Below are 26,192 nucleotides of genomic sequence, written 5' to 3'. Positions count from 1 at the left end.
TTTGGTGAGGTACTTAAGAATTGTGGGAATTCAAAATTCTTCTCCCTGAGCTAGTTGAAAGAAGATACTTGACCGATACTTGTTAGATCCTTGGTGTTTACTTTAGGTGATGAGACTTCACAAGTGCAGCCCCTGAGGATAGAACCCAAGATCTGAAACTTCAAGAGAGGCCCTCTGAAAAACCCTGAGCTATCAGAACAGACACACTTTGCACTTCTTTTTCTTTTCTTTTTGCTTTAGATACTTTCCTTTGAATATTGGAATTACGGAATTAAGTGAGGACCACAATTGTTGTTATCTTTGACTTCTCAATCGGCCTCTGACAACCTTTCTCCCACTTTTAACAGCATTTTCCTAAATGTGTACAACACATATTGATTCAAAATAAAATATCTTTTTTTTTAATGGGTGTGGCAGGTCTTCAGTGGTGGAAGCACACAGTCACAGTCTGGTTACTAAAGAATAACATGTGATAAGATGCTTCCCTCTTTTGGAGAGACTTGGCTATTACAGCTGACTGGCTTCACAAGAAGTACAGAGTGATGGATGCAGAAGGCTTGTTATATAAAAACACTGGCACTGTAATGATATTCCACTAATGCAATATCAACAAATTCTCACACTTGATTTCGATCTGAAACATTCATAGAGATTAATTCAATTAGTTGTGACATTAAGCAAGAAAAGGATGGACAGGAAGCTGCTCCATACAAATGTCACTTGAAATGTCATTGTATGAGCTAAATTCCATTTGACATTATATATTGAGTTCGGATTGCAGTTTTTGTGAGTGACGAATATGGCCACACATTGATAAGGAAGCTGATGTGTGCCTGATTTGCTCAATGTATCGCCTAATAGAGGTCACCGATGACATATTTACTTTGTATCACATGCACCAGTAGGAGATTATGCAACAACAACAAAAAAGAATTATGCCTGCCATGTGATGTCATTTAAATAGTTATTATTTAAAAAACAGCTTGATCTGAATACTGTATACATGTGTATAATAATAATAATGACTCGCTTCCATCTCACTCTGTGCTCTGCTAATAACACCCTTTTCTCACTGGTCTCCAAACTGTCAGCTTGTTCAAGGCTACTTGTTGGTAGATTGTTCTCTGACAGTCTGTCGTCCAAGTTGTTTCATATTGTAAATATGTTAAAAAAGAGATTTTTATCAACTGTAAGACAAAGCTTAGTTCGCATTTGTTTAGATTAAATCACGGCAAGATGCTATTTAAGAATAAATATTGTAACTACATGATTCCAGGCTGTCAAGGTTTGACTTCAGGACCACGACGGAGGCGTATTCCTCATCATGCTAGGTCGCAACCCAGAAGAAAGAGGATTGTATAATCTGCTCTCATCTACTTTAATGCCCATCATTCCATGTTTTGCCGCCTCTTTTTTTTTGCCGCACACACACACACGCACACACTCTCACATTTGTAAGTGAAGTGGGTCAGAGGGCGAAGGAGATGAATTGGGGGCCTGAATGAAGGATGGGGAGATGAATGGAGGGCTGAATTAATGAGCGAATGGGTGGATGGATAGATTGCAAAGAGAAGAAGATGTAAAGAGGTCGGAGAGGCACAGGACTGGCCGCACTCCAACACAGGACAAGTGCAACATCTCGTCTAACCCTCGAAAGAATAAATTCACCGCATCGCAGACGGTGGCAGTCTGATGATTCATGTTTAAAACACCTCACTTTACTGACAAACAAAATTCAAGTAGGGATTACTGATGTGGGGGGAAGTTAATGATCTAATCTAAAGAGTCTAAAAACTCAGCCATGGGAAATTGGACACAACATTAAATGTATTATAAATTAATGTATATTATGGGATGTATGAATGAGTTTTGGTCCTTTATATTTAAAGGGGGTCCTGCTACACAGATACCAAAAAATGTCAGAGTCATTAAATACAAGGTTTACTGACCTTCGCTGTCGCACTGAGAGTGACAAAGCAAAGTGTTTGTGTGTGTGTGTGTGTGTGTGTGTGTGTGTGTGTAGGATGTCCTTGCAAAGCTACATGGCTTTTGGTTTCTAGAACATTAATGGAAAACCTTCTCCATCACAGTAACTGATTCCCTACTGAGATGGATTGGAGTGTCTGTTTGTGCGCTTGCAAATGTGTGTGTGAAAGTGTGTGTGTGAGTATATGTGTGTATGCCCATTTGTCTTGTTACCAGTTGAAGCTGCCAATGTAATCACCATGAGAAAGACTCTGGAAACGAACTCTCTAACCTTCACAACGCTGTCACCCCCCTGCCCTGGCAACTATTTGTAGAGACACACGCACACGCACACGCACACACCCCAAAACTCTTTTTCTGTTGCTTTAACTTTCATCTATTGATTTGTTTTCATATTGATTCTTTTTTGACTTACTATTTTTAATGCAATCAATGCTTTTAGCTCAATGCAGTTGAACGGCTCATATATTGTTCTTTTGTTGCTGTTGTTGTTGTTGTTGTTGTTGTCAGTGCATGTCTGTATCCTGGTTTTCATTTGCCTTCTGAATCTAAAAAGTTGTATCTTATCATATTGTAACATATTGCAGTTCTGTACTCTATAAGTTGTATAATTTCACGCTCTCTACATTTTCATTATTTTTCCAGTGGGAAACTTTATGAGCATTAAATGTCAAGTAATTGTGCGGGACCACACACATTGTGTTGCTGTTCTACTTCATGGTAAAAAAGAATTGGCTACAAAAGCAAAGCAACGCACGCATTGCGACACACACACATACCTCTCGGCGACGTCTTGGCCGCTCCAGCACGTGTGCTGCTCAACCTCCATCTCGCTCTCACAAAGCATCTCTGGCAGCTCGGAGAAAAACCACTGGTACCGCTGGATAGAGCCCTCAAACTCCCTGAAGGAGAAAAGAGAGAGAGTTGTCCACAGCTGAACGCTTGGAATGCTGCAAAGGAAGAGTGAGCCCAGTGCGCCATATGTTTTTATTTGTTCCAATTAGGACTTTTCATGTCCAGTTGCCTGTGAAATCCCTTCAGATTGACTCTGGTAAATTACTGAAAACAACACTGGAGAACGGGAGGGGAAGTTCTTAGCACTTTTGAAAAAGAATTCCTAATGAAAATCTGATTTAATTTAGCGTTTGATATCAGGTTTTATTTTGTCACACCTTTAGAAAATGAATTTATCCTTTGGAAGAAATTACATGAAATATATGTACATGTATGTATTCATTGAAAATGACTGTTACAAAATACAAGACAGACATGAAAAAGAGACAAAGTGCATGGGATGTAAAACAGGTGAATTTACCTTGAGAGTTTTTTCAGGCTTCGACTCTTGTCACCTCTGGAGCCTTTGAGAGGGAACGACCTAGTGGAACACAAATTTGAATTGATTTTGTTCTGTATGACTCAAAGTTTAAACTTAAAAAAGACTTTAGACACAATTTTTCTGCACACTGATTTAATTCACCTACTAACCCCCAAAGTATTCTTGTACGTTTCGTCGGGTGTAACTCACCTCTGGGACTGTTGCTGCAGACGTTGGTGAGCGACAGGGCCCGCTGAGGGCGGGGGAGTCACAGAGGACCTCTCTGAGGTCGCAGGAGTCACTGAGGTCGTAACATGGGAGGTGGAGGGTGTTCTACTTGTAACCACGGGACCGGCCTCCTGGGGACCACACACCTTCTCCACCTGGAGGAGGAGACAGTTGGCATGTTGGTCCTTTTGGAAAAGGTTTTGTGGGCTTGTGGTGCACATGGAGATTCTACAACACCGGTTTAGGCTTGTTTAAGCCTTTGTCTTTTAAAAAATGTAATTAAAAAAAGAAAAATAAATCACTGGAGTACTCGACAAACCAGGCATGTTCCGCTCTGCAAGCCGCACCCGGATGATTCCTGTACTTTTGCAAAGTACTGCCGTCCGTGCAGGGACTTTCGAGGGGGTAAAAAGATTTCCCCTGGAACTTAATTCAGCCCCTGGTCCCTGCGCTGGAAACACAAAAGTTCCTGCAAAGGTTCCTTGTCTCTTGGGAAAGTTCCTGCAGTCTAAACTCGGCTTAGGTTACATGTGTTTTGTGCAGTAAAGTCTCCCATTGTGCTGGAAATCTACTTTATTCTTCTCAAATCCCAACACCAGGGAGAATAATACAAAATGTAAGAACAGATTTTCTTTATTTTCGAATCTCAAAATGTCTTGTATTATCTATTGACACCTGTAAAGTGTCCAAGGGCCTTTGATGCTGTGTCTAATGAATAAGAAGCTTGATCAAATATTTAATGAAGTGGCATTTTCTTATTAGCCACAATTAGCGGTGTGCTTATGCTTATGTGTGTTTGTTTACCTCTCAGGAATCTACTCTACTAAGTCCACAATGTTCCCCCTAAAGTTGGAACGCAACGCCACTTCTTCCTCCAGCAATGTGTGTGCATGCATGCGTGCGTTTGTGTGTCGACTTGTTTGTCCAGAGATTAGCCACAGAAACTTTTTCTCATCGCAGAGGAACCAAGCTGCATTCTGGGTATCAGTTGTCCCGCCAACCGCAGTCTTTGTCTGGCACTGGATCTGTATTCACACTCACATACACACTCGCAAACACACACACGCAGACTGAGGGGAACCCCAGATTTGCTGAAGAATGAGTCTGTTTTTAGAACTATCGAGGTACAAGGCTTTTGTGAGGTGATCCCACTGCCAGGCTGAACGAAACCCACGGCCTTCCTCGACTCTGTGTCCAAAATTCAAATGACTTTATTATCGGGGCATATGAGTAAGAATGCTTCAGCAAAATGTCTAGCGCTACCTATTTAGTTTTGACCTCTTCGGTGATTGTATTTTACTTCGATGTCCAAAGCTTTTAGTTTTGCATCAGTAACCATAATACAAAAATGTACTTTATGTGATCATTTTAAGAACAGAGCACACAGAGCAAACCACATGGACATGTCATCTACATCCCATCATCCCCTCTGCTCACCGTGGCTGTAATGCGTGGCCCGTGCAGCTGAGCGTGTAGTATGGCGTCGTTCACATGGTTCCGGACCGCCAGCAGAGCCAACTCCATGCTGTTGTGGTTGCTGCTGGTTGCTAAAGTGGCGGCTAACCGCTGAAGCAATACCACCAAACTGCCCCAGGGGGCGGCGAGCTCTGATACACCCACCTAGAATGAACGGGAAAAGAAGAAGAAAAATGAGAAAAGCGATCACAAAGTCAGGAGGGGAAATGAAAGAAGAGAATAAGCGACTGTCCCTCCTTGTCCTACTGAATCTCCTTAACTTTTTAATGTATGTTTTCCTTCACTAAGGAGGATGAACATGTTGAGAGTTGTTTTTCCAAAACACTTTCTTCACTTTCAATAAACTTTCAAGCAGTGACGCAGCAGTGCCATCTTCCAGATCTGTGCAATAAAGAAGTCTCTCTATTGTGGGCACTGTTGAAGCTGTCCAGTGACATTCGAAGAAGCCCAGTGGGAAGCATGGAGGACATTGCAAGTTCCCTCGGCAATGCCCTTCTCATTTGTCATCCTAAAAACTTGATGTGGGAATTTTTTCTTGATGATAAAAAATTTCTGTGAATTACTGATTCAATGATGTGAGGCATGGTCTCATTTTATTTGTGCAGAGGGAAACAAATACTCATGCACCTAAAACAGCATCAGCTCTGACCTGCGGGTAGCATTAGATAAACTTTTGCTCATCTCCAAATTCTAAATTTGGAAGGAGGAAACAATTGATTCAGAGGAACAAAAGATCACTAATATATTTAAAAACAACTCATTTTCAAGGTGACATGAGGTTTAAAAGCGTGTTCATTCAAAGGAAGAGTTCAAAATTTTAGCAAATATGCATTCTGAGATCAAATAATTCTCAGTACAAATGGTCTTTTTTACATTTCTCTTTGTGTCTAAATTATAAAAACATTATATGACATGTTAGATAGTAAAATATTGAGGTGCTTGTAGGCACCAGGATAACTGTTTCCCGCTGCTTCCTGCTTTTATGCAAAGCTAATTGACTCCCGTGTCCAGCTCCATATTCAGCACAGACAACGAGAGTAACATTAATCTCCTCACCTCACTGAAGGATATGAGTGGACTTTCTTATTCCATTAAATGTAGATTGAGCCTAGACTTTTCTGATGTATAAATGTTTACAGAATCTAATTCTGAATTTTTATCAATATCGACCGGTGTAATATCACTATAAACAACAGTAAAAGCACAAAACATGCAGCCGCTTACCAGACATCCCCTCATGACGTTGACACACAGTCCGGTGCAGGGTCGTATCAGCGTCAGCCCTCTGCAGTGGGAGCAGTATTGCATTCTCACCAGCCCGCGGCTACACTCTCTGGAATACGTCGCCTTCTCGGTTGCGTTCACGACCTCGCCGGCAAGTCGGAGCAGTCGGCTCAATGCTCGACCCACCCCAAGTGCGCGGGACAGGCTGCTGACCAGGAGGCGAGGGTGGGGTCCGAACGGGCCGACGTCCTGCCGCGTCAAGCGCAGGCAGTCGTCGTGAGTGGTGGATGAAAAGGACCGGAGGGCCGTGTGGCCAACGCCGGGGTTGAGCAGACGGCGGTAAACCAGGGGGAAGAGGTCGTTGTAGAATCTACGCACGGCGCCGTCTAGCGAGGAATCGGAGTCTCCGGAGAGGTGGCGCCCGATGCCGCCGAACAGCTGAGACACAAGGGGGCGACAGTCGGACGCCAGCGCGGAGTAGGCGCTGTCGAACAGAGAGCTGGTCAGGTTGGACGTGAAGGACACGAGCGACTCGAAGGTCTCTGGAGCAGGAGAGGAGAGAGACAAACGTGCAGAATAACTACGTCATGCATATCAATGGAATATGTACGGTTAGCATAGATGTCCAGTTGGACGGCATCCCTGCGAGCTAGCTTGCTTGGCTAATACAAAATAATCAGGTAGAGAAATGGATTCATAAGGTGCTGAAACCTTTAATTTATCAAATAGATGATCAATTAATCAGCAATTTTTCGTGATTCTCAGCTCAGGGAAGAGAAAAAAACATTCTGAGCACCAGCTGTCTTCTGTGAGACAGAATCTGAGATCATCACCACATGGACTATCTGGCTTTGCAACTGAATTTATGATGAAAAGTAATATAATTAAATACACGATTGTTTGAAATTTACATTTACTGTAATTGCACTAACTTTTACTTTGACCTTACTTGAGTATTTTACCGTAGTATTTTAAAGGGAAATTGTGTTTTTGTTGTTACTTTTCAGATTTAAACTGATTAAATATGATTAACCAGGAACCAAGAACTTGACCTGCTCCATAGGAATCTAATCGGGCCTCGGTTCCGACACAATTGGACCAAATCACTCGTAATTATTCTGAACATGCAGCAATATAAGCCATACGGCATATTCACGGAAAGGTTAGAAACTCGACTACACCTCAATATCAACCATTTACACCCGTATGACACACAATCAAAACAACAAGCAACTAAATCAGCGTATCGCATAAACAGGAAAACTGCACACGTCCAATGTGTCCACACGTGACAGTCGTGATTTTCAAAGCTAACAACACAAGCTACATATCAACTGAAAGCCCCGAATTCACTGATTCCAATGGTTTGTTTATTATAACTCTGGACCAACTGTCATCGAATAAGCAGCCGAAGAAGAGCAGAACTTCACTTCACATGATAATATATCACCGATGTCAGACTTGATAGCTGCTGCTGCTACCGACATGCTAACAACACAAGCTACGTATCATGCTAACGCCTCAGCCTCCTCAGATTCAAACATCCTTCCTCCATAACTCTCAGACAAACATTCAGCTGACCAGCCGCTGACCAACGTTCGTATCGACACAGCGAAAACACATAAACTATGTCTTACCGTCAAAGTATTTGCTGGAAAAGTTGTGTTTTGATCCATAAATCCGATTCCGTTAGCTAGCACAAAAAACCGGCTCGTCATTTCAAAATATTAATCCGCCTGGTCCGTTGTAATTCGACTACACATGCGGAAGTCGCGTGTCAAATGGCGTCGGCGAAAAAGGGCGTCACAGTGGGTTCGCCCGCTCACAGATGGCGAATGGTGTCCGTGGGAGGGATTTTGATGCTGTCCGTCGATTCTATTGGCTCTGGAGGTTCTATACGCGTGTCAATCACCCAGCTTGACCAATGCGCTGCTGAGATACACGCATCTGTACTTTAATGTGGAGTGTGTTCGAAGGTCTGACGACATGACGTCGCACTACAAAGATCGTTTATGGAGCGACAGATGCTCACCCGTCTTCATTAAAACAGTTCTATTAGATGTAATACACATTTACAGAGTCTGACCATGTCCCTACTAAAGCCTGTAACTTCGCCCTGATTCACTTTATCAGCATGGAATTAGGCACAGATTATGTTCAGATGTTGTTCTATGGATTTCAAGAGGAATGGGCTTCATCTGCATTATTACATAGGAGATATACACTCATTTTTTTTTTCAGGCTGACATGTAATCTTTCATTTATGTTGTGTTCCATCTTCATTTACTCTGATCCAATAACAGCTATACTTGATTCATCTTACCTTTGTACAGATACCAAGATTTTCATATAGACCTTGTAGTGGAAGAGATATACTCTTTTCATTTTGGGCATGTCATTTCTGAGCAGGGACCAGCTAAAAGGGGCCCGGAGCATAGCTAGATTTATAATTATCATCGGGTTCCAACCTCTTTGGCTTGTACACATCTAATAGAATAGAGTGATTAGGTGTTCTTGTCATGTTCCAGATGTCTCTGAGCTGTTAGAAGTTCCACCACAGACAGAGAGAGTCCTCCGTTCTAAACATCTCACGTGGTTTGATTTCATTAAGAGTCCCAATTATCCAATAATTCACAAAAAAATAAATGAAAAACAGATTTCTGTATCAGAGCATTGTTTTTCCATCTTCTCTCTCCCATTAATCATCTCATGACTCCATTATATTTTATCTTGTGACCCACTGGAGAGGTCCAGCCAATGAACTACACTGTCTAACGGGATATGACGAAGTTCAAAACATAAATGCAGGCAGTACCTTTGAATAATCCCCTTGCAGAGATGTTATTATTATAATGTATATTTGCCATATGTGGTCATAGATAAGGAAAACATATATGGTCCCTGGATAAAGTAATTCGACATACATAAAATAGTACTGGGACATTACTGATATCCCCACATGTAAAGATGTGGCGTTTCCACGTCTGCCCATACAGTAAATCACTTTTCCATGTCACACAGTCTTTGTCCGAACAACCTTCCTTTGACTTTCTCTCCCGCAGCGTCCGAGCCAAAATAGATCACGACTTAATTCATCGCTGCGCTCCTTCTCAGTCTCCAGTTGTCTATAGTCAGGTGATAATGAGACGCCCCGATCTCATGATCCGCTGTGCTTCCTGTGCGTCCGACAAGGTCTAACGAAGTGGACGGCGCGATGTAAGCCCGTGTGCGCGCGCTCGTGTGTGCGTGTCTATGTTTGAAAGTTGCCAAGTAAAAAGGGTGATGTCAATCTGCTGGCATCCTGACACACACACACACACACACACACACATTGAGAGACACCCATTCATCTGTGACTTTCTCCAAGCCAGTAAGTCAAATGTACACGTCTGTGTGCATGTGTGTCTGTGTCATCTTCATATTTCACTGTCACAGCTGCAGCCACCTGACTTTCCAAAAAGACCATTAGAGAATTCATTAAATAACTCACTAAATAACTCACAAATGTACCATATGAGAAAAACGTTACATAAGCCAGGAGCAACGTTTCAGTTGACTGCTTGGTCAGAAAGTCTGAGCTGATGAATACCACGTCAAAGCAGGGTTTTAATTTTGTACATCGAAATTAATTTTCACCTGAATAGATGAAACGAGGTGAGTGAGTGGAGTGAAAAAAAATGTGGAAGGTGGAATGAGGTTTCTACAGAGCAGCAGCGGCGGCGGCGGCGGCGGGGCTCTTTCGACTAATGCACTGAGTGAGAGCGTCTCACTTTCATGTGTTTGCATACCCATGTCCTGGCAATGGCAACTGAAATACGGACGGCATCGAGTGACAGGGCAAAGATCACTCTGTGATCTTTGGGGGGGGGGGGTCATGTGATTGGCTCTCTAGTCTATGTGATTGGACAACAGCTGCGGCGTGGAGAAGAGGGCACACAGGGGTCTCGCAGTGCCAGGAGAAAACACACGCAGACACACACACACACACACACACAGAAGTAATCCACAGGGTGTAAATTGAGCCCGAGTACAACCGCTCTGGGCATGACTCAGTTTCTCTAGTGGGTTCTAATCACTGTGCTTTGGAGAGGGGATCCTGTGAGATTCAGCTCAGCTGTCGCGCAAAATTAACATAATTTCTTAAACCCCCCCCCCCCCCCCCATATTTCTAATTTTTCCGCAGATAAATTGTTTTGTTGTATGTGATAGTTGTGGTTTTATTTGTCTATAATAACTAGCATTAAAATTGTTCCAATGAAAAATGTTGAAAGCGAGGTCTCCTTAGGATACAGCACATTTCCTTATCAATTTCATATGATAAAAAACAAATGTGTAAAGTGTATGAAAAGGACACTTAACAGAAACAGGTGAAATCAATCTGTTTCTATTATTTCCTGCACAGCAAAGACCAGGTGATGTCAACGCCAGTCAGTTCGCAGTTATTCAAGTAGAGTATTGAGGTACTTTTAAGGTACCTTTGTGTATTTCACACCACTGTATTTTACAGGAAAACTGTGCTTTTTACTCATCTGGAGTGCCTGCTTACTTTTCAGATTAAGATTTGACATAAATCCATATTACAAATCAAGATTAAACCACCAGTTTCCCACCGCCTTGGCTTGCAGAAATCGTATTTTTGTTTAAATGTGCATTCAGGGCTTCGTGTTCGGGTTTCATATGTGAATCAGTCCGGGGTTTTTTTTGCTGTTGCGTGGGCGATGAAGTTTGTTACATTTCCGGCGAACGCAGCCCGGCCCCCCCTCTTTGGGTGTTTTGCATTCGCTTTACCCGCGGATGGTTCGACCCGTCCGCTGGGCATAGATAGCAGCTGACACTGAGCCTGGGAGCGTTCAGATGCAGCAGGGGGGGCGACAGTGAGAGAGAGAGACAGACAGACAGACAGAAAACAGAGGTAAATGTTTGCCGTGTCTGTCTGCTAGGTTTCATCAGCTCTATCCGTCTCGTAATCTCCACGCTGCGTGGGGCATGAGCACACACACATTCGTGCACGTCACACACACACACACACACACACACACACACGAGGTCCGCGTCTCTCGCACGCACACATGCTCACACCGACTGGTGAATAGCGCTGAGAGACAAGTGGACAAGCAGAGTATTCTTCCTCCCATTCAGAGCAGCCGTAGGAGACCGGCTGTTGCCCACGGCAACCACACTCTGCTGCGGATACGTGCTGAATGTAAACATTCCCCGTCCCTCGCGCTCCCATTGGCCCGCGGACAGAACCCGATTATTGCGGCGACAGAGACGGACGGAGCGGAGAGAAAAGGGAGCGCGAGGGTCGTGACAGAGTTTCTCCAGCCGCTCCCCTCCGAGAGTTTGCTCTCACACTCCATCGGACGTCGGTTGTTTGTTTGGCTAGCCACCGTGGCGCCTCACAAAGTAAACTGGCCCCACACCACAGGCCTGACACAAACTAGCCATTTCGTGATGAACACACAAAAGTGAGGATGACAGGGGGCTACGGGCCACTTGACAGAATCGTTAAAAACACCAAAATCCCCGCTGCTATTAAAGTCACTTTGATTTGGGGTCTGGGAACACCCACCGGGATCTCTCTCTTATCATGTATTCCACAAGATGACACAAAACAGTGTGGGGGGGGGGGGGGGGGTGGCCGGCCGCCAGTCTTACAGTCTCTCCTCCCGGAAGACGATGAATAAGAAATAGCACAAGAAAATTAAGAAGTGAGGAACAAGAACCACGGAATCTTTTGGTTTTGCCTTGCTACCGAAATCGCCGGTTAATTGATCAACTATTAAACTGAAAGGTTTCAGCGCCTTATGAAAGAATCCATATCATCCTTCATGTGCATTCCTCTCCCTCCCAACACATATCGCTGAACAAATATAAAATATTATATATATATATATATATAGATTATATAGATGCATTGCAGGAACAACATCTCCTCCCACCACAACACACTCTGTCTATAGTTTACCTCGGTAGGCCCTGGCGTGTCCGGCGATCAGGTACTGGAGCTCGAAGCTGTACGACTGCATCTTCTGCTGCGTCTCACCGCGGACAGCCGCCATGTAGCTGTCCTCCATCTTACTCGTGCAGCAGGTGAGCCCCGGGTGGGCGCACACTCGGAGAGACTCGTCTGAAAGACGGAGACGTGGCGGGAGACAGCTTCACTGTGGGAGCTACAGTCACGCGCGAGGCTCGGGTCTCATCCAACACTCAGTCGTGGGTGGAGAGAAGCCGTTCTTCTAAGTCTGCATTGGTTTTATTATTTCACTCGTTCCTTTGTTGAACATTTTTTAAATGTACCCACCCGATTCTCATAGAACCCTTCGAGAATAAAGGCTCTGAATGAAGTCCACCACGGCACTTGTCGGGCGACTCAAAAAGACACTCAAACGCCAGTGAGTTGTTTTCTAGAAGTTGTTGTGTGCTTCATGGAAATAAATAGGAACTCGTTAATAAATGCAGGGGCCTGTAATCGAGAAGGTATTTAGATGCATCGGGTTTTATGACTTCACAAGAATACATTTACAGTGCGCCTGTTGGGACCTGGCGTGATGACACCCACAGTGGGCGACACTCCGCCACTTACACCACTGCCTCTGTGTGTGTGTGTGTGCGTGTGTGTGTGTGTTGAGTGGAGCAGTCTGACTTTGGTAGACTGATGTAAGCCAACCTGTCAAGCGGCTGACTACGATCAAAGGAGAGAGTGAAAGAGATGAGAGAAACGGACTGTCACCTATGTCTGACCTCACACACACACACACACACACACACACACACACTGCGTCAAACTTTGAGCTATGCCGGCCGACCATGGAACACATTGCTGACATTACTGAGATAGTCAGTATTTATTGGTAATGGGCATGTTGCATTCCATCGTTTGCATTTAGGAACAGTTCACTACTGAACTCTCCACTTGCAGAGTTCAGTAGTGGAATCGGACATTTCTACAACAACCGCCTCGTTCCTTCCAGTTTAAATCGCGGAGAGAACGACCACTGACGGCGCAGGGCGTCGTTCGTGCAGATGTCTTAGTCAATCACTTTGGGGGAAAAAACAACCATGGCATCTCTCTCAGGCTAATTCGTTCATGGCTCACGGCAGATCGATGAATGCGAGCTATAAAAACAATGTAAAAAAAGGCTCTGATGATGGTGGAAAGACTCTGCTGCGGCAGCCAACTAAAATTAGCAGGCGGCTCTGCCAAAGATCGCCAAGGTCCCCACTTTACTGGCTGTTAACAATCACAAGCACAAAGACACCCTGCCAGTCAGCGCAGCAGTAACAGTACAACTGCACAAATCGACAGTCAATATGCCCTAGTTGGTGATTTGGTCGATGCAATTTCAAGGATAGTTAAATGCATCTCGGTGAGTTTTCCTTCTCTTGCAGCTGCATGATTTGCGTCTTTCTTACTGAAGTCCGTCGGAGACCATCCGTCTGCTGTAGGACTGCAACTTACGGTTATATTCACTTATCTGTCCATTATTTTATCGATTAGTCGTTTGGTCCGAAAAAAATGTATAATAAAAAGGTGAATAACGTCGAACGTGTTTTTTCCCAAACCCCAAGAAGATGTAAGAGCAAAGAAACTATTACATATATTCACATTTAAGAAGCTGAAATCCGAAAAATGTTGACTTTGTTTTCATAAAAAAACTACTTGAACCGATTAATCGATTATCAAAATAGTCGGCGATTAATTTAGTGGTCGATTGAATGACATAGCTCAAACTTTTGCACTTTCACATATACTGTCACTATGACATGAATTGCTTTTAAGTAACGTAAAGTTGCAAGAAAGTAAATCCCACGTCCATATCGGTATCATCCGCTCCGCCATCTCGCAGAGACCATCTCTTTGCGTTCCGTTTCTCTTTTTGGAAGTTTTGATGAAAAGTTTGATCTCACACTCAAGAAATAATTAAAATGGTTGCATACTTGCAACAGACGGGAAGTCAGTCATACCTCAAAGGGATACACACAAAAAAAGAAGAAAGACCATTTATATTCATAAAACTGGAATAAAAGCAAATCTTTGCATACATCAAGAGAGAGAGAGAGAGAGAGAGAGAGAGAGAGAGAGAGATAGGCGCTCCACACTAATTAGGTTAAATTTCAATTTCAGAAATAGCCTCTGGTCATCAGTGATGAATAAAGCCATGGATATAAACGCCTAAAGCCCGTGTGTGCTTCTACAAGTCGCAATTGAATCAATGCATGTATCATAAATCTCACAGCAGAAGAAAGAGAAATATTTTAACTTTAGTCTAACACCAATATGTTTTAGTAGTAACGTTATGTGTGTTTTAAGTGGCGAAGCAAGTATTTGGATCTTTTACTCATTTAGTAAGGTGCACTTTGCAAATAAGTTCAAATTCAAGTGCTATACATTCAAAATCTCTCACTTAGGTTTAAACGCATTGAGGCTACTGTTGGTCAAATGTACTTCAGTAGAATATCAGAAATACAACTCTGTTATATTAAATTATGCATGAGAATTACTTGTGAATCAGTATGCATTTGATGTTGTGGAGTTGGTTAGAGTGGCGCCAATGTAATTAATGGAGCAGCAGTTTCATTTATAACACGGTTTTGAACTTGATAAACTGTACTTAATTTGTCTTTAAAAACATTTATATGAACTTACATATATATATATATATATATAACTTATATATATATATATATATATATATATATATATATATATAAGTTATATATATATAACTTACATATATATGCATATATATGTAAGTTATATATATATATATATAACTTACATATATATATGCATATATATATATATATATGCATATAAACAAGATGTATACTTCCTTAGAACTTAGTGGTTGAGTCGAATTTTGAAACTTCCAAATTAGTTCAGCATACAGTGAGTCACATTCGACCTGTGTTGATCCGAATGTTCCTATCAACGACTTCTGTTCAAACTTCTGCCACACACGATATCTCCAGCGGGGCCCCCGATGACTGACCTGCTGCCGGTCTGTCCGGCACCAGCTCCACGGGGCCTATCTGGCGCATCACGTAGGCCGTCTTCACCTCATGACAGCTGTCCGCGTCGGCCGCCCCGAGCGCAACGACGCAGAGCAGGATCACCCACGACAAGTCCGCGCTTCGTGAGGCTGCACGGGACATCGCAACATCGCAGTCGGCGGATGAGAGAGGGGTCCGGATGGGGTTCAGCGGGAACTCACACGAAATCAGGGTCCCGCTTGTTGCACACGGTGCGGACGGAGTGAGTGACGGGACGACTTCATCTGCCGCAGCCTCTTCGGTCTGTGTGGAGTCCTCCCTCCCTCCCCTCCCCTCCCCTCCCTCCTCCTCCGCATCTCTCACCCACTTCACCTCAATTACTCAAATTGTACATGTGCATGCACCCACAGACACTTTCTCTAATAAGCGTGACTGTTATAAAGCAGTTGGGGTATTGTTCACTGGAATTTAAACAGCAGCAATGCCCTGTCATAACAATCATAATACCATAAAGCAAACATATACCCACATTTCACTTCGTTATACGGTTATTCATTCATTTATTTGTTTCTAACAGCTGTTGCAAATCTCCAAACAGCTGCTGCGCCAAATCGACTCCATTAAACTTGACTGTTTATTATGAGTGAAGTGGAATTAGTGGGAAACTATAAGTGGTTTCAAATGTGGAACGTGAGCGCCGCCCGCTGGTCACTTTGGGGTAATAGCAGAAAGGACTCGGAGCCAGAAGGTGCCGGGTTCGAACCTGTCCGGGGCCTTTCTTTTGTCTGTGGATTTTTGTGTTCTCCTCGTGTGTGCGTGGGCTCCAGCTTCCACACACACACACACACACACACACACACACACACACACACACACACGTGGAGCTCAGACTCTAAAACAACCTGTACATGTGACTGTAATCAAATTGTAATTCAAGTCGAGGAAATGTAACGACCATTATGCGACACGATCAACCGGTCAATAAACAAAGTGCGCTCGGAGAATGAAATAAAATGGTGAAATTTGGAATAAACTAACTGCCCCGTGTGAGGCTCGAACTCACGACCTTCAGATTATGAGACTGACGCGCTGCCTACTGCGCCAACGAGGCATGAGATGAATGTAGTCACACATTTTTAAAGGCATGTAAAGGCCCACCCAATCTTCTAATGTTAGAATCTGGTTCAATATGGCGAGACATGACCGAACAGTTTTGTGTACACATTGTTTTCTCTCCTAAAAAGCCCCCCCTCCCCACGTTGCCTTTGAAGCGTCACAGCTCCCTCCTTTAGCGTCTTCAGAAACTGTGCTGGGACCATAGTTGACTGTATATATAAAGAGGCTGCGGCCCCTTTAAGAACCAATCTCCCGCGTTCCAAGCTAGGCGGAAGTAGAAAGCCGTAATTTTCCTCTATTTAAACGCGCCAACAAAGACCCTTAACAGGAGGTCTATCTGCACCGACTGCCACAGCGCGACGGGCCGCCTGTCTCCCCCCCCCGGTCCGTGTTCTCTCTACCGTGGTTACTCTCGTCCTGACAAGATGCCGGAGGAAACGTCCGCCGCGTCCAGCTCCGGGAGGTAAGAGGCGCTTGTATCATATTTTGTCTGTCTACAGTCACTATAACGTGCGGTGGCTAAAAACACAGCTAGCTTTAGCATTTGCTTAGCATTTAGGCAAACGTTGGCGATCTGTATTGCGTGGTTGTTATCGGTAGCCGCACTACGTTAACGTGCAAGCCGGTCGCGGCGGGTGTTAAAGTAGCAGCGTGGTCAACTTCACCCAGATGTGTTAACTACTATCGTCCGTAAAAGAACATCGATCACCGAAGCTAATTGGCTAACAAGAGTGCGGGGCTAACATGAGGTAGCTAACCTCTTCCGGGAGGTGTAAACAAAGTGAAACTCGCCGGGTGAACTGCTTGTTTGTGCGCCGACGCGTTTTAATCGGCTTTGACTCGACTGAAAGTTTTTGAACTGTTGCAGTGTGGAGGAGAAGCCGTGCTCTTCCTCATCATCTTCATCAGCTGCACCTGCGGACAGGTGAGCACAGGCGCGACTAACAAACAAACAAACAAACACTGCATCTGCTCACGGTGTATTTCAGCACGTGATGTCGTCTTCAAACAGATTTTATGAATTAAAATAATTGTCCATTAATGTACTTTTAATGATCCCAAATATTTTTTAAAAATCTCAATGTATTAAGTGTCGCAAAACTGTACATATTAGTGCCGGCGAAAAGTAATCACTAATAATTTAAAAGCTAAAATAAAAGAATTCTGTGTTCAAAAATATTAACAAGGGCCCATCTTTTGATAAATCTTTGTTTAGAATGTATGAAATCATGAAGGTGAAAATAGTGGTTCAAGAAAAATCAAAATTTCTTAAAAAAATTAAATCATAGTTGAAAAATAAAGGTCTTTACATTCAAAATATGTAATGATACCTGTTTCGGTTGTGTTTATAAAAATAAATGTCTGACTAAACTCTGGTCATGAAATGAGTGATATAATTTTAAATATAGTTAATTTATTTATCCCAAGCAGGGAAATTCCGGTGTAACCGCAGCATGTTTTACACGGCTCACTAAATGTATACAATATATACACACACACATGTAAAAATGTACGAATTGCAAAAATATAGAGTAAGAATAATAAATGTAAAGAATTTACATGAATATTAATAGTGCAGTAGTGCAATCAGTTACCAGAAGTGTGCAGAGGAACATGTTAACATGGAGTCCAGAGTTTGTCTGTCAGACAGAGGTGAGGTGTAATAAAGTCTTATGGCTTGTGGCAGGAAAGATTTCCTGTAGCGGTCTTTTATGACAGCGAAGCTGAATCAGTCTATTGGAGAAGGAGCTCCGCTGTCTGTCCAGTGTGTTAGTTTCCCTCGTATATTTGATGTCGCTGTGTTTCTTTTCTTCTTTCAGCTCTGTCGACGTCATGGAGGAGGCAAAGAAACTGATTGGCACCGGGAACAGACATCTGGTGATGGGAGACGTTGTCTCAGCTGTCAGTGTTTTCCAGGACGCCTGCAGCATGCTGTGAGTGCTCGAGGGGCGGAAAGAGCGGTGACTGATTCGACTGTGGAAATCTTCACTTGTAAAAATCTGTGATTTTTATATTTAAAAATGGCTCGTGTCACGGGAGAATTCAGTTGTTTCTGGCAGTTTTTTCCTGAGGCTGTATGACTCTGGGTGTTTACACTTGTGAAAGTTTCCATACCAGCTTTTGAAATCTGTGTTGAATTCTCTTTATATCTTACATCAGCTAGTTTCTACATTTCTATTTTCTTTTTTTTTACACTTACCATTAGCTTTTACTTTGACCCTATCAAATCTTGCTCCACTAAACACTTGTCTTGTATTTCTGCCAGGGCTGCAAAGTACGGCGATACTGCAGATGAGTGTGGCGAGGCCTTTTTCCTTTGTGGGAAGTCCCTACTGGAGCTTGCCAGGTTAGTTCTTGAGTTGCTCCCCGGGAAGAAGTACACTGTTTGCAAATTGGCTTTACTCGAAGACAGATGAAGTTGATACTGCATTTGCTTTATGACTTTTGTGTTAGTATGGCCTCTTCCTGGTGTCTACTAATCCTATAAGCATTGACTGTAAAGGCTAAATGTTCGTGGCCTTAACTCTCCCATTGAGACTAGCAGGATTTGACACTGTTGCTTCCCCTGTAAACGGTAATTCTGTTCACTTTTGGATAATCTGGTCTTCCTGTTGTGTTTCGGTTAGGATGGAGAACAGCGTCCTCGGTAACGCCCTGGATGGAGTCCCAGAGGAGTCTGAGGAAGAGGAGCAGCCCAACTCTAAAATTGAGAGTGCCAACAACCTAGACGGTAAATGTTATAAAGTTCTGATTTATCATTAAGGGTTGACTTGATTTTGGAATTGGTTTTTGATTATAAAAATCAATCATTTCATCACATTTCCCCATGCAAAAGGTACCTCAGTGGTCAGAGGGAAGGTTGGGTCAATTACATTTTGTGTTATTTCTCCAAATCCCCCCCCCAAAAAAATTCTGAATGACGTTTGTTTTTTGTATATTTAAGCCCAAATCCAGGTCGCTGTGACTCACATTTAGTAGAACATTGTAGTTTAAATTTGGAAAGTGTCTGTCGGGGGGAAACTCAATTCCTTATATCTACAAAATTATCTCCCGTGACACTGGTGCAGAAGAAACTAGAGACGAGCTGCGAAGGCAGGTCTATGATGCGATGGCTGAGCAAGAGAAGACCGAGCAGGCGGACACCCAGGTGAAGTCTGAAGATCCAAAGAGCGCCGCCGAGGTGACTAAAGAAAATGGCGTGGCGAAGTCCCCGGTCAAACAAGTGAACGGATCTGGCAACGCCACAAAAAAAAACCTAAACGGGCACGAGAAGATTTCGGTCCAGGCGGCAGCGGCGGCCGTGAATGGAGCCGCGAAGACACACGTGAACGATGTGGGGAAAGGAAAGGGAAAGGACACTGCGATGGAGAAGATAAAAATTGTCAAAGGGCAGAACGGAGCGGCGAAACGCGAGGAGGAATCCAAGCCAGAGGCCGAGCGAGATGAGGAGGAACCAGAAGGCAGTAGATCTCTGAATATGGAGCACTGTTGGTGTGGACGGGGTGTAGCACTAGCTTGGTATTTAAGGGTTGTCACATAAGGTGAAGGATAAACCACTGCAGCAAGTGTAAACTGCACGTTTGGGGGAAAAAATAGTCAATTTTTCTACTGGCGTCACACTGGAAAATGAATGTTTCTCTGTGTAATTATCCTCCTGTTGCATCAACAGACGATGATGATGACGACGACGATGACGACGACGATGATGAGGAAGACGGAGAGAAAAATGGACAAGATAAGGTGAGTTTCCATACGCGTCTGTCTCTTTGACCTGATGGTGACTGTTGATTTGACTTGAACCTTCCCTTTGCCTTTCAGGAAGAGGATGAAGTCGGGAATTTGCAGTTGGCCTGGGAGATGCTGGAGGTGGCGAAAGTCATCTACAAAAGGTAACGACACTGCATGCTGCAAGTACCGGCAAACAGTAGAAACTTTGTAACGGTAAAATGACGTGATTTATTCATTCCCCACAGAAAAGAAAGCAAAGAGGAGCAACTGATGGCAGCCCAGGCGTATCTGAAACTCGGAGAAGTCAGTGCTGAATCAGGTATGTCTCCAGGAGAAGTCTATTCCTGGACAGACCTTTCACCTTCTTCATACAATGACTTGCTGTTTCCCCTAGTTTTTTGTATCCATGTATTTAAATCTCCCTTTCCCCATTCCCAACTAGATTCTGGTTTCTGTTACAAAATGCTTCAGTTTAACAGAGCCACACTTTGTTCCCCTTCCCCAGGTAACTACCCCCAGGCACTAGAAGACTTCCAGGAGTGTCTCGCCCTGCAGCTGAAGCACTTGCCCGCCCACAGTCGCCTGCTGGCCGAGACCCACTACCACGTCGCCACCACGCTGTGCTACATGGACCAGTACAGCCAGGCCATCCAGCACTACAACAGCTCCATCAAAGTCATCGAGGCCCGTCTGGGTATGCTTTCCTTTTTGTCGTTGGACACCAGTGTTTTCACTCGCATGACCACATGCAAAGGCTTATGGCATAAAACCTTGAAGGCAAACTTCTCCCATGTGCCTGTGTTCACTCATTTGAAGATGAAGAGTTGAGTGGCAGGTGGTTCAAGGACCGTGGCAGCGCTTTGGAGAATCCTCCTGTAAATGTGTTTGTCTGTGCGCAGCCATGTTGCAGAAGGCGATCGACGCAGCAGAGGGAGCAGATGGTGCCGCAGCAGAGGAGAAGACGGAGATGGAGGAGCTGAAGCAGCTTCTGCCCGACATCAAGGAGAAGGTGGAGGACGCCAAGGAGAGCCAGAGAACGGCCAGCGCTGCCTCCCAGGCCATCCAGCAGACACTAGTGAGTACACTCCTCACAGGCCAGGGAGTCTCTACTTGGTGTTGGAAGTGTAAATGTACAAAAGTGCATCTTTACTTCTGGGTGACGTGAGTGGTTTCTTGTAGGGCGGCGCCTCAACCTCATCAGCATTCCCATGTGAAAACGGAGGCCCTTCATCTTCAACAGCATTTGCAACAGCCAGTCAGGTGAGAATGAATTGTCTCTCCGCACTAAAAGAAACCAAAGACAGAAATCCACACGGAACCCTAAAACAACACGTCTCTGTTTCCATTTGTCAGATTCCAGTTAAATCGTCTGGCGGCGCCTCCTCCTCCTCCTCATCTTCATCTTCCAAAGCCGCCTCGGACATCTCCCACCTCGTCAGGAAAAAGGTGAGACCCGCTTTTCTCCTCTGGCCAGGTCACAAGGCGACCTGGGGCCAAAATCTTCTGTCATGGCGTAACTGAAAGACGTACCTTCATACTGGAGCTATAATCTGCATGCTCGCCTGCTTTGGGTTGTCGGGTCGTCATTGTGGCTTTCTGCTGCTGTGTTGTGGCGTGTGTGTGTGAGACTTGTGCTGGTTACTGTAGTGTAGTTGTGGCATGTGTTTGTGTTGTGGTAGAACTAGATAAATCAAGCATTTATTCTGGGCCCACTTGTTTTGCATGATTCATTAAATTGTGTGTGTGATCGCGACATGACTGTAATTGGTGCCGGCGGCTCATCATGTCAAATCCAGTTCCAGTTGCCCTGAATGTCGTCCCTGATGTGGTTGTTTGTGCACAGAAGCCTTCAGTCTCCTCTTCCTCCCCCTTGTCCTGGTCTTATGTTTTGTTACACAGAGGAAACCAGAGGAGGAGAGCCCAGTGAAGGACACTGACGCTAAACAGGCGAAACAGGAAGCCACAGTTAATGGCAGCGGTGACTCCAGTGCCAGCAACGGCAATGGAGTCCAGGAGGGAAAATCACAGGAGGCGAGTGTGATAGGCTAATGTCTTCATGTTGGCGCTAAAGGTAGATTGTTCTGTGACGACGACGCCCTGCCTAAGATGGATGGGAGACGGAGAACATGCTGCAGTTCCTATCTGCATATGATTCTAATTCACTTTGGGCAGTTGTTTTATTCAGTAGCTAATGTATAAAGGAATTGATCTTCAAACCCAAATCAGAACTCCACTAGGAAGTTGGGAGGAGTCCTGTTTAATTTGGTGCTTTAACGCTTGATGAGAGTTAACATGGAAACTGTGTCTGGGATCATTTTGGCCTCGGCACAAGACGTCTGTTCATTCAGGGCATCGAAGGACAGAAGAGACGCTTCATCAGCTGTTACTCTGGCTGCAAAGGAAACAGGTTGTTTTTTACTAAGTAAAAGTTTCACGTTCCATTAGTTGAGAACTGCTGCGTCGACAGCTCGTACTTGAGCTGCAAACCAGCAATCTGAACCCTCTTAATGAGGCCGTAAAGATGAATGGAAGACTGTCGAATCCCAAATGCTTTAGAGTTTTGTTTTAGTTCCTGCTCTGACTTTTTTAAAAGTTGTGCTTTCTTGTTTCCTGTAGCCTGCCAACCAGTCGGCCTCTGTCCAGTCTTCAGCGTGACGGACGTTCTACTGATCCTCGAAGAAATCGGCACGGCATGCCTGTCCAGCCCCTCGCCACCTCCAGCAATTTTTTGTTTTTGTATATAAGATCCATTTTCATAGATTTGTCTGTCCAGTTTTTGTATACTTGTAGTAATAAAAATAAATAAAGAATTTGCAGATGTAAAGTTTGCGTTGCTACTTTTAAGACTCAGATGCTGATCGTGGCCACTGGTTCCAACTTGAATGCATGTTAACCTTTTTGGGTTGATGGTATTCAGTTATCAAATTAATTGACATAACTTCAATATTAAATGGGTATGTGGCACAAGAATTAATTTATATTTCAATTGTGTGCTTTTGAAACTCGTGCTCAAAAAACAGATTCCAGTTTTATATGCAGCCCACGACGACCCTCTGGTCCTGAGATGGTAAATTGCACCACAATGTACTTTTGGTTAAAAAAAAAAAAACATCACCATGGTTTCATGTGATGGTGGCTAGTGTCACACACCCTGTACTTTATTCAGTGAAGAGCATAATCAAGATTATTATTACATTTTTAACTTAATTTCAGCTGGAAGGATATGGGAATCCTTGTTTACACATCAACACAGTAATCCAAGTTTGTCAGAGTATCACTTCCTCCCACCTCCTCCAAATGGAGATATCCTCTGTCCTGTGTCTCTTTCAATCTGTGGGTGGAGTTTTTCTATGATCAGTCAAGGTCAGCCGGGGGGGGTGGGAGTTGTTCTGACCCTCTGGACTGTGGAGCAGAAACCGGCAGGGCTGCATTTCCCTGGACAGTTGCATGAGGAGAGGACGCCTGTCGGGAGACAAGTATACCAACAGCACATTTTAAAAGGATAATTAAACCATATAGCATTTATTTTCAATACAGTAAATAGAATCCATAAGCAAATCTCTTGACATTATGGCAAAAACAAAATGACTCGCATAAGCGTTTAACTCAGAACAAAGTTCCTCAGCTATAATTGCTTATTGAGAATAATTCAATTTACTAATGAAATACGGAAAAAAACAAAACAACTCTGGACCCCAACATGTCCCTTGTTGACCTCCTGCATCTGGATATCTGTAGTGCCTGGTGCTGGTTGGCTCGGGCTTTTCCAGGGTCTGCACGTCTTCATCTCGGCCTTTGACCAAACGTACCCACAGCTCCATGTTGCCCACCTGAAGTCACAGTCGGGTGTATAATTTACTACCTTGTAAGGCAATAACATGCGATCACACATAGGCCTCCTTTGAAATCAAATTGATTTCTAGGTTTGACAGACTGAGGAACACATGAGTTCCTCAAAAAAAAAAAAAAATTGTACCTTTAATATAACCTGTAATAAGTTACATGATAATTGACACAGTACTGTTTATGTATTGTCTGCTGCTCACGGGGAAAACTGTCTTTAATACCTGGGGAATTGAGTTGAGCTGGTCGATGCTTAGTGAAGGTCTGATAGGCAGACTGCGCACTGGCGCCCTCCAGTGGCCGCTGCGGAGCTGTTGGTGTTGAGAAAAAGAAGACGAATTAGCATTATGACACACTGTGTTGGTATTCAGTAAATTGTTAAATAGAAAGGGTTAAACTGCTCAAAAGAATAGAAGGTGGAGGTGCAGAGGTTTACATTTTTTTTGTCCTAATAACCAAATTAAAATGTACAAATAAGACCCGTAGCCATTATGCATCCCGACGTTATCTTCATCGTCTGAGGCCAGGCCTCACTCAGTCACACCTCTCCCACCTATTCGCGGTTCCACCCATTCCTGGGTCCAGATCCCTCCCAAAATTAAATGACCTGTTACCACGGCCGTGATACATTTTATACATTTTTCATGCAAATCCAAGTCCATAACTCAGAATACATTGTGTCTCTGCAGGTGGACCTGGTTGTATGGGTCGAACAGTTCCAGTCGCGTCCAGCCAGAGGAAACCATCCTGAAGACCTCCTGCTCCTGGACATCCAGATCTCTTGCCGCCTGCACCTCCACCACCAGGCAGAGGGAGGGTGACGGCTGAATCCTGCAGGGGAGGGAAGGTAAATGTTCATGTATGTATACCTGAGACGGCATTATGATAACTGCAGGTGCATTTAGAAATCATCTTTAAATGTTGCTCTTCCGATTTTATACCATGGGCCAGGTTTGTCTTTGCATCATTCTATTTATCAGTTTTCATGCCATAACCTTTCCACTCTTCTCTGAACTCTGCTTAGTCTGGTGTTGAGAAGATTTCAGTCACTTTAGTGCTTCCTTTTTTCTTGTAGCTGAAAATCAACTCAGGTCCCTCCCCCTCCTCTAGGTGGCGCTCCTACCTGGGTACGGGCAGTTTGACCGACAGAGGGACACAGTCCCCAGGGGTGGGCCTGCGGTCGCAAGGCGAGGACACTCCCGGCAGGCACCGGACGGGGGGCAGCGGAGTCTGCGGTCCCGCTTCCACGCCCTCCGAGTACAGAGCTGCCGCCAGACGCAATGCCTTCTGGGAGGCATCATCATCTGCGTTTGGGCCTACGTTTCATCTCACAACGGTTACGTGTTTGGGTCTACGACTGATCGTGTGGGGAAAAAAAAGAAAAGAAACGTTGGACCGGGATCCATTGTAACCGTGGTGAGGGAAACGTGGGGGAGAATAATTCAAGTGGGTAAACTTGATGAAGGCTTCCCTGTGAAAACAAACAAACACATTATGTTTCCTCCGCGTCGTCACGCTCGTCATTCTCCCTCTTCCCCGTGGCCTTGGCAGATGCCGCCTCATTCTTCTCCAGACTTTGGGCTTCTGCCTGCAGGTCAATCATCTGCGCCACGATGGCCGGATCAGACCCACCTGACTGCGTGTACGCCCGTCGCAGGGCTCTGCAACGGAGACGGGGGTTTTAACCCTCACAGAACCGGGCGGCTCAGTGGCACAGCAAGAATCTGATCTTGTTTTCTTATGAATTTCTCTGGAAGTATGTCTGCAGTTACCCAATCTGGGTAGAGAGGGGCCCGCCCGCAGGAGCTATGAGCTTGCATTTGTCATGATGCATCTTATAATTCCCGGCTGGGTCTGGCCGATAGGCAGGTAAAGAGACCTTTTGCACACTGTAGAAAGAAGAAGAAGAAGAAAACAAACAAACACATCATCTGAATTGGATCACGTGGTGACGTGTGCGGAAAGTCTCCCCAGACAGAAGCCACCCGACAATACAACATCTACAGTTTATCTTCCTTCCACAAATGCCGCAAATAAAGAACGACCGGAGCATAATGAAATACATAATTGATGCTCTGAGTCATACAGCAGTCGGGGGGGAAAAAAATACTTATTTTGCAGAATATTCCTCTTTGCTGGATGGCCGGCTGCAGCAGCAGCAGCACTTTTCTTTGGAGATTGTCTGCGCCAGACATAATTAACCTTGACAAATACACATAAATAAAACTTTTCTTTTTTAACCTATGCCTGTTTTAAAAAAAATATATATATTTGATTT

At 44.2% G+C, this 26,192-nt stretch overlaps 2 protein-coding genes and 1 non-coding gene across 8 annotated transcripts in view; 1 reads left to right on the top strand and 2 right to left on the bottom strand.

Moving 5' to 3' along the window:
- LOC118318316 (glypican-5-like) overlaps nt 1-15,524 on the bottom strand; it is a 43,254-nt gene extending 27,730 nt beyond the window's left edge. Inside the window, exons 1-7 of one of the 2 annotated variants that reach the window (XM_035647842.2) lie at nt 15,226-15,524; nt 12,198-12,359; nt 6,230-6,771; nt 4,967-5,149; nt 3,512-3,684; nt 3,302-3,361; nt 2,766-2,888 (exon numbers count right to left, since the gene is read on the bottom strand). In XM_035647842.2, the coding sequence (XP_035503735.2) occupies nt 2,766-2,888; nt 3,302-3,361; nt 3,512-3,684; nt 4,967-5,149; nt 6,230-6,771; nt 12,198-12,359; nt 15,226-15,388 (1,406 nt within the window). In that variant the 5' untranslated portion in view covers nt 15,389-15,524. Of the gene's footprint in view, nt 1-2,765; nt 2,889-3,301; nt 3,362-3,511; nt 3,685-4,966; nt 5,150-6,229; nt 6,772-12,197; nt 12,360-12,533; nt 12,873-15,225 lie in introns of those variants that run through there. The other variant, XM_047336819.1, reaches the window with a different exon arrangement.
- A 740-nt stretch (nt 15,525-16,264) lies between these two features.
- trnam-cau lies at nt 16,265-16,337 on the bottom strand. Its single transcript has one exon. It is a non-coding gene; the product is annotated as a tRNA-Met (tRNA).
- Nucleotides 16,338-16,596: 259 nt separating this feature from the next.
- LOC118318317 (nuclear autoantigenic sperm protein (histone-binding)) lies at nt 16,597-22,895 on the top strand. 5 transcript variants are annotated; one of them, XM_035647844.2, is made up of 15 exons: nt 16,600-16,805; nt 17,211-17,267; nt 18,163-18,276; nt 18,609-18,689; nt 18,970-19,073; nt 19,411-19,803; nt 20,013-20,083; nt 20,162-20,232; nt 20,317-20,390; nt 20,577-20,765; nt 20,971-21,146; nt 21,251-21,331; nt 21,425-21,517; nt 21,971-22,102; nt 22,688-22,895. In XM_035647844.2, exons 1-15 carry the CDS (start codon nt 16,768-16,770, stop codon nt 22,724-22,726), a joined length of 1,713 nt encoding a protein of 570 aa, XP_035503737.2. In that variant the 5' UTR covers nt 16,600-16,767; the 3' UTR covers nt 22,727-22,895. The 5 variants fall into 5 exon arrangements, with proteins under 5 accessions (XP_035503740.2, XP_035503738.2, XP_035503737.2 ...); XM_035647843.2 differs by having other exon boundaries at nt 19,411-19,806; XM_035647847.2 differs by lacking the exon at nt 21,971-22,102 and having other exon boundaries at nt 16,597-16,805; nt 19,411-19,806.
- Nucleotides 22,896-26,192: the final 3,297 nt, after the last annotated feature.

The sequence above is a fragment of the Scophthalmus maximus genome, chromosome 13 (assembly GCF_022379125.1).
Source record: "Scophthalmus maximus strain ysfricsl-2021 chromosome 13, ASM2237912v1, whole genome shotgun sequence".
Classification (NCBI taxonomy): Eukaryota; Metazoa; Chordata; class Actinopteri; order Pleuronectiformes; family Scophthalmidae; genus Scophthalmus; species Scophthalmus maximus.
The sequence above is the reverse complement of the archived record's forward strand: the minus strand, read 5'-3'. Positions and strand labels throughout refer to the sequence as shown.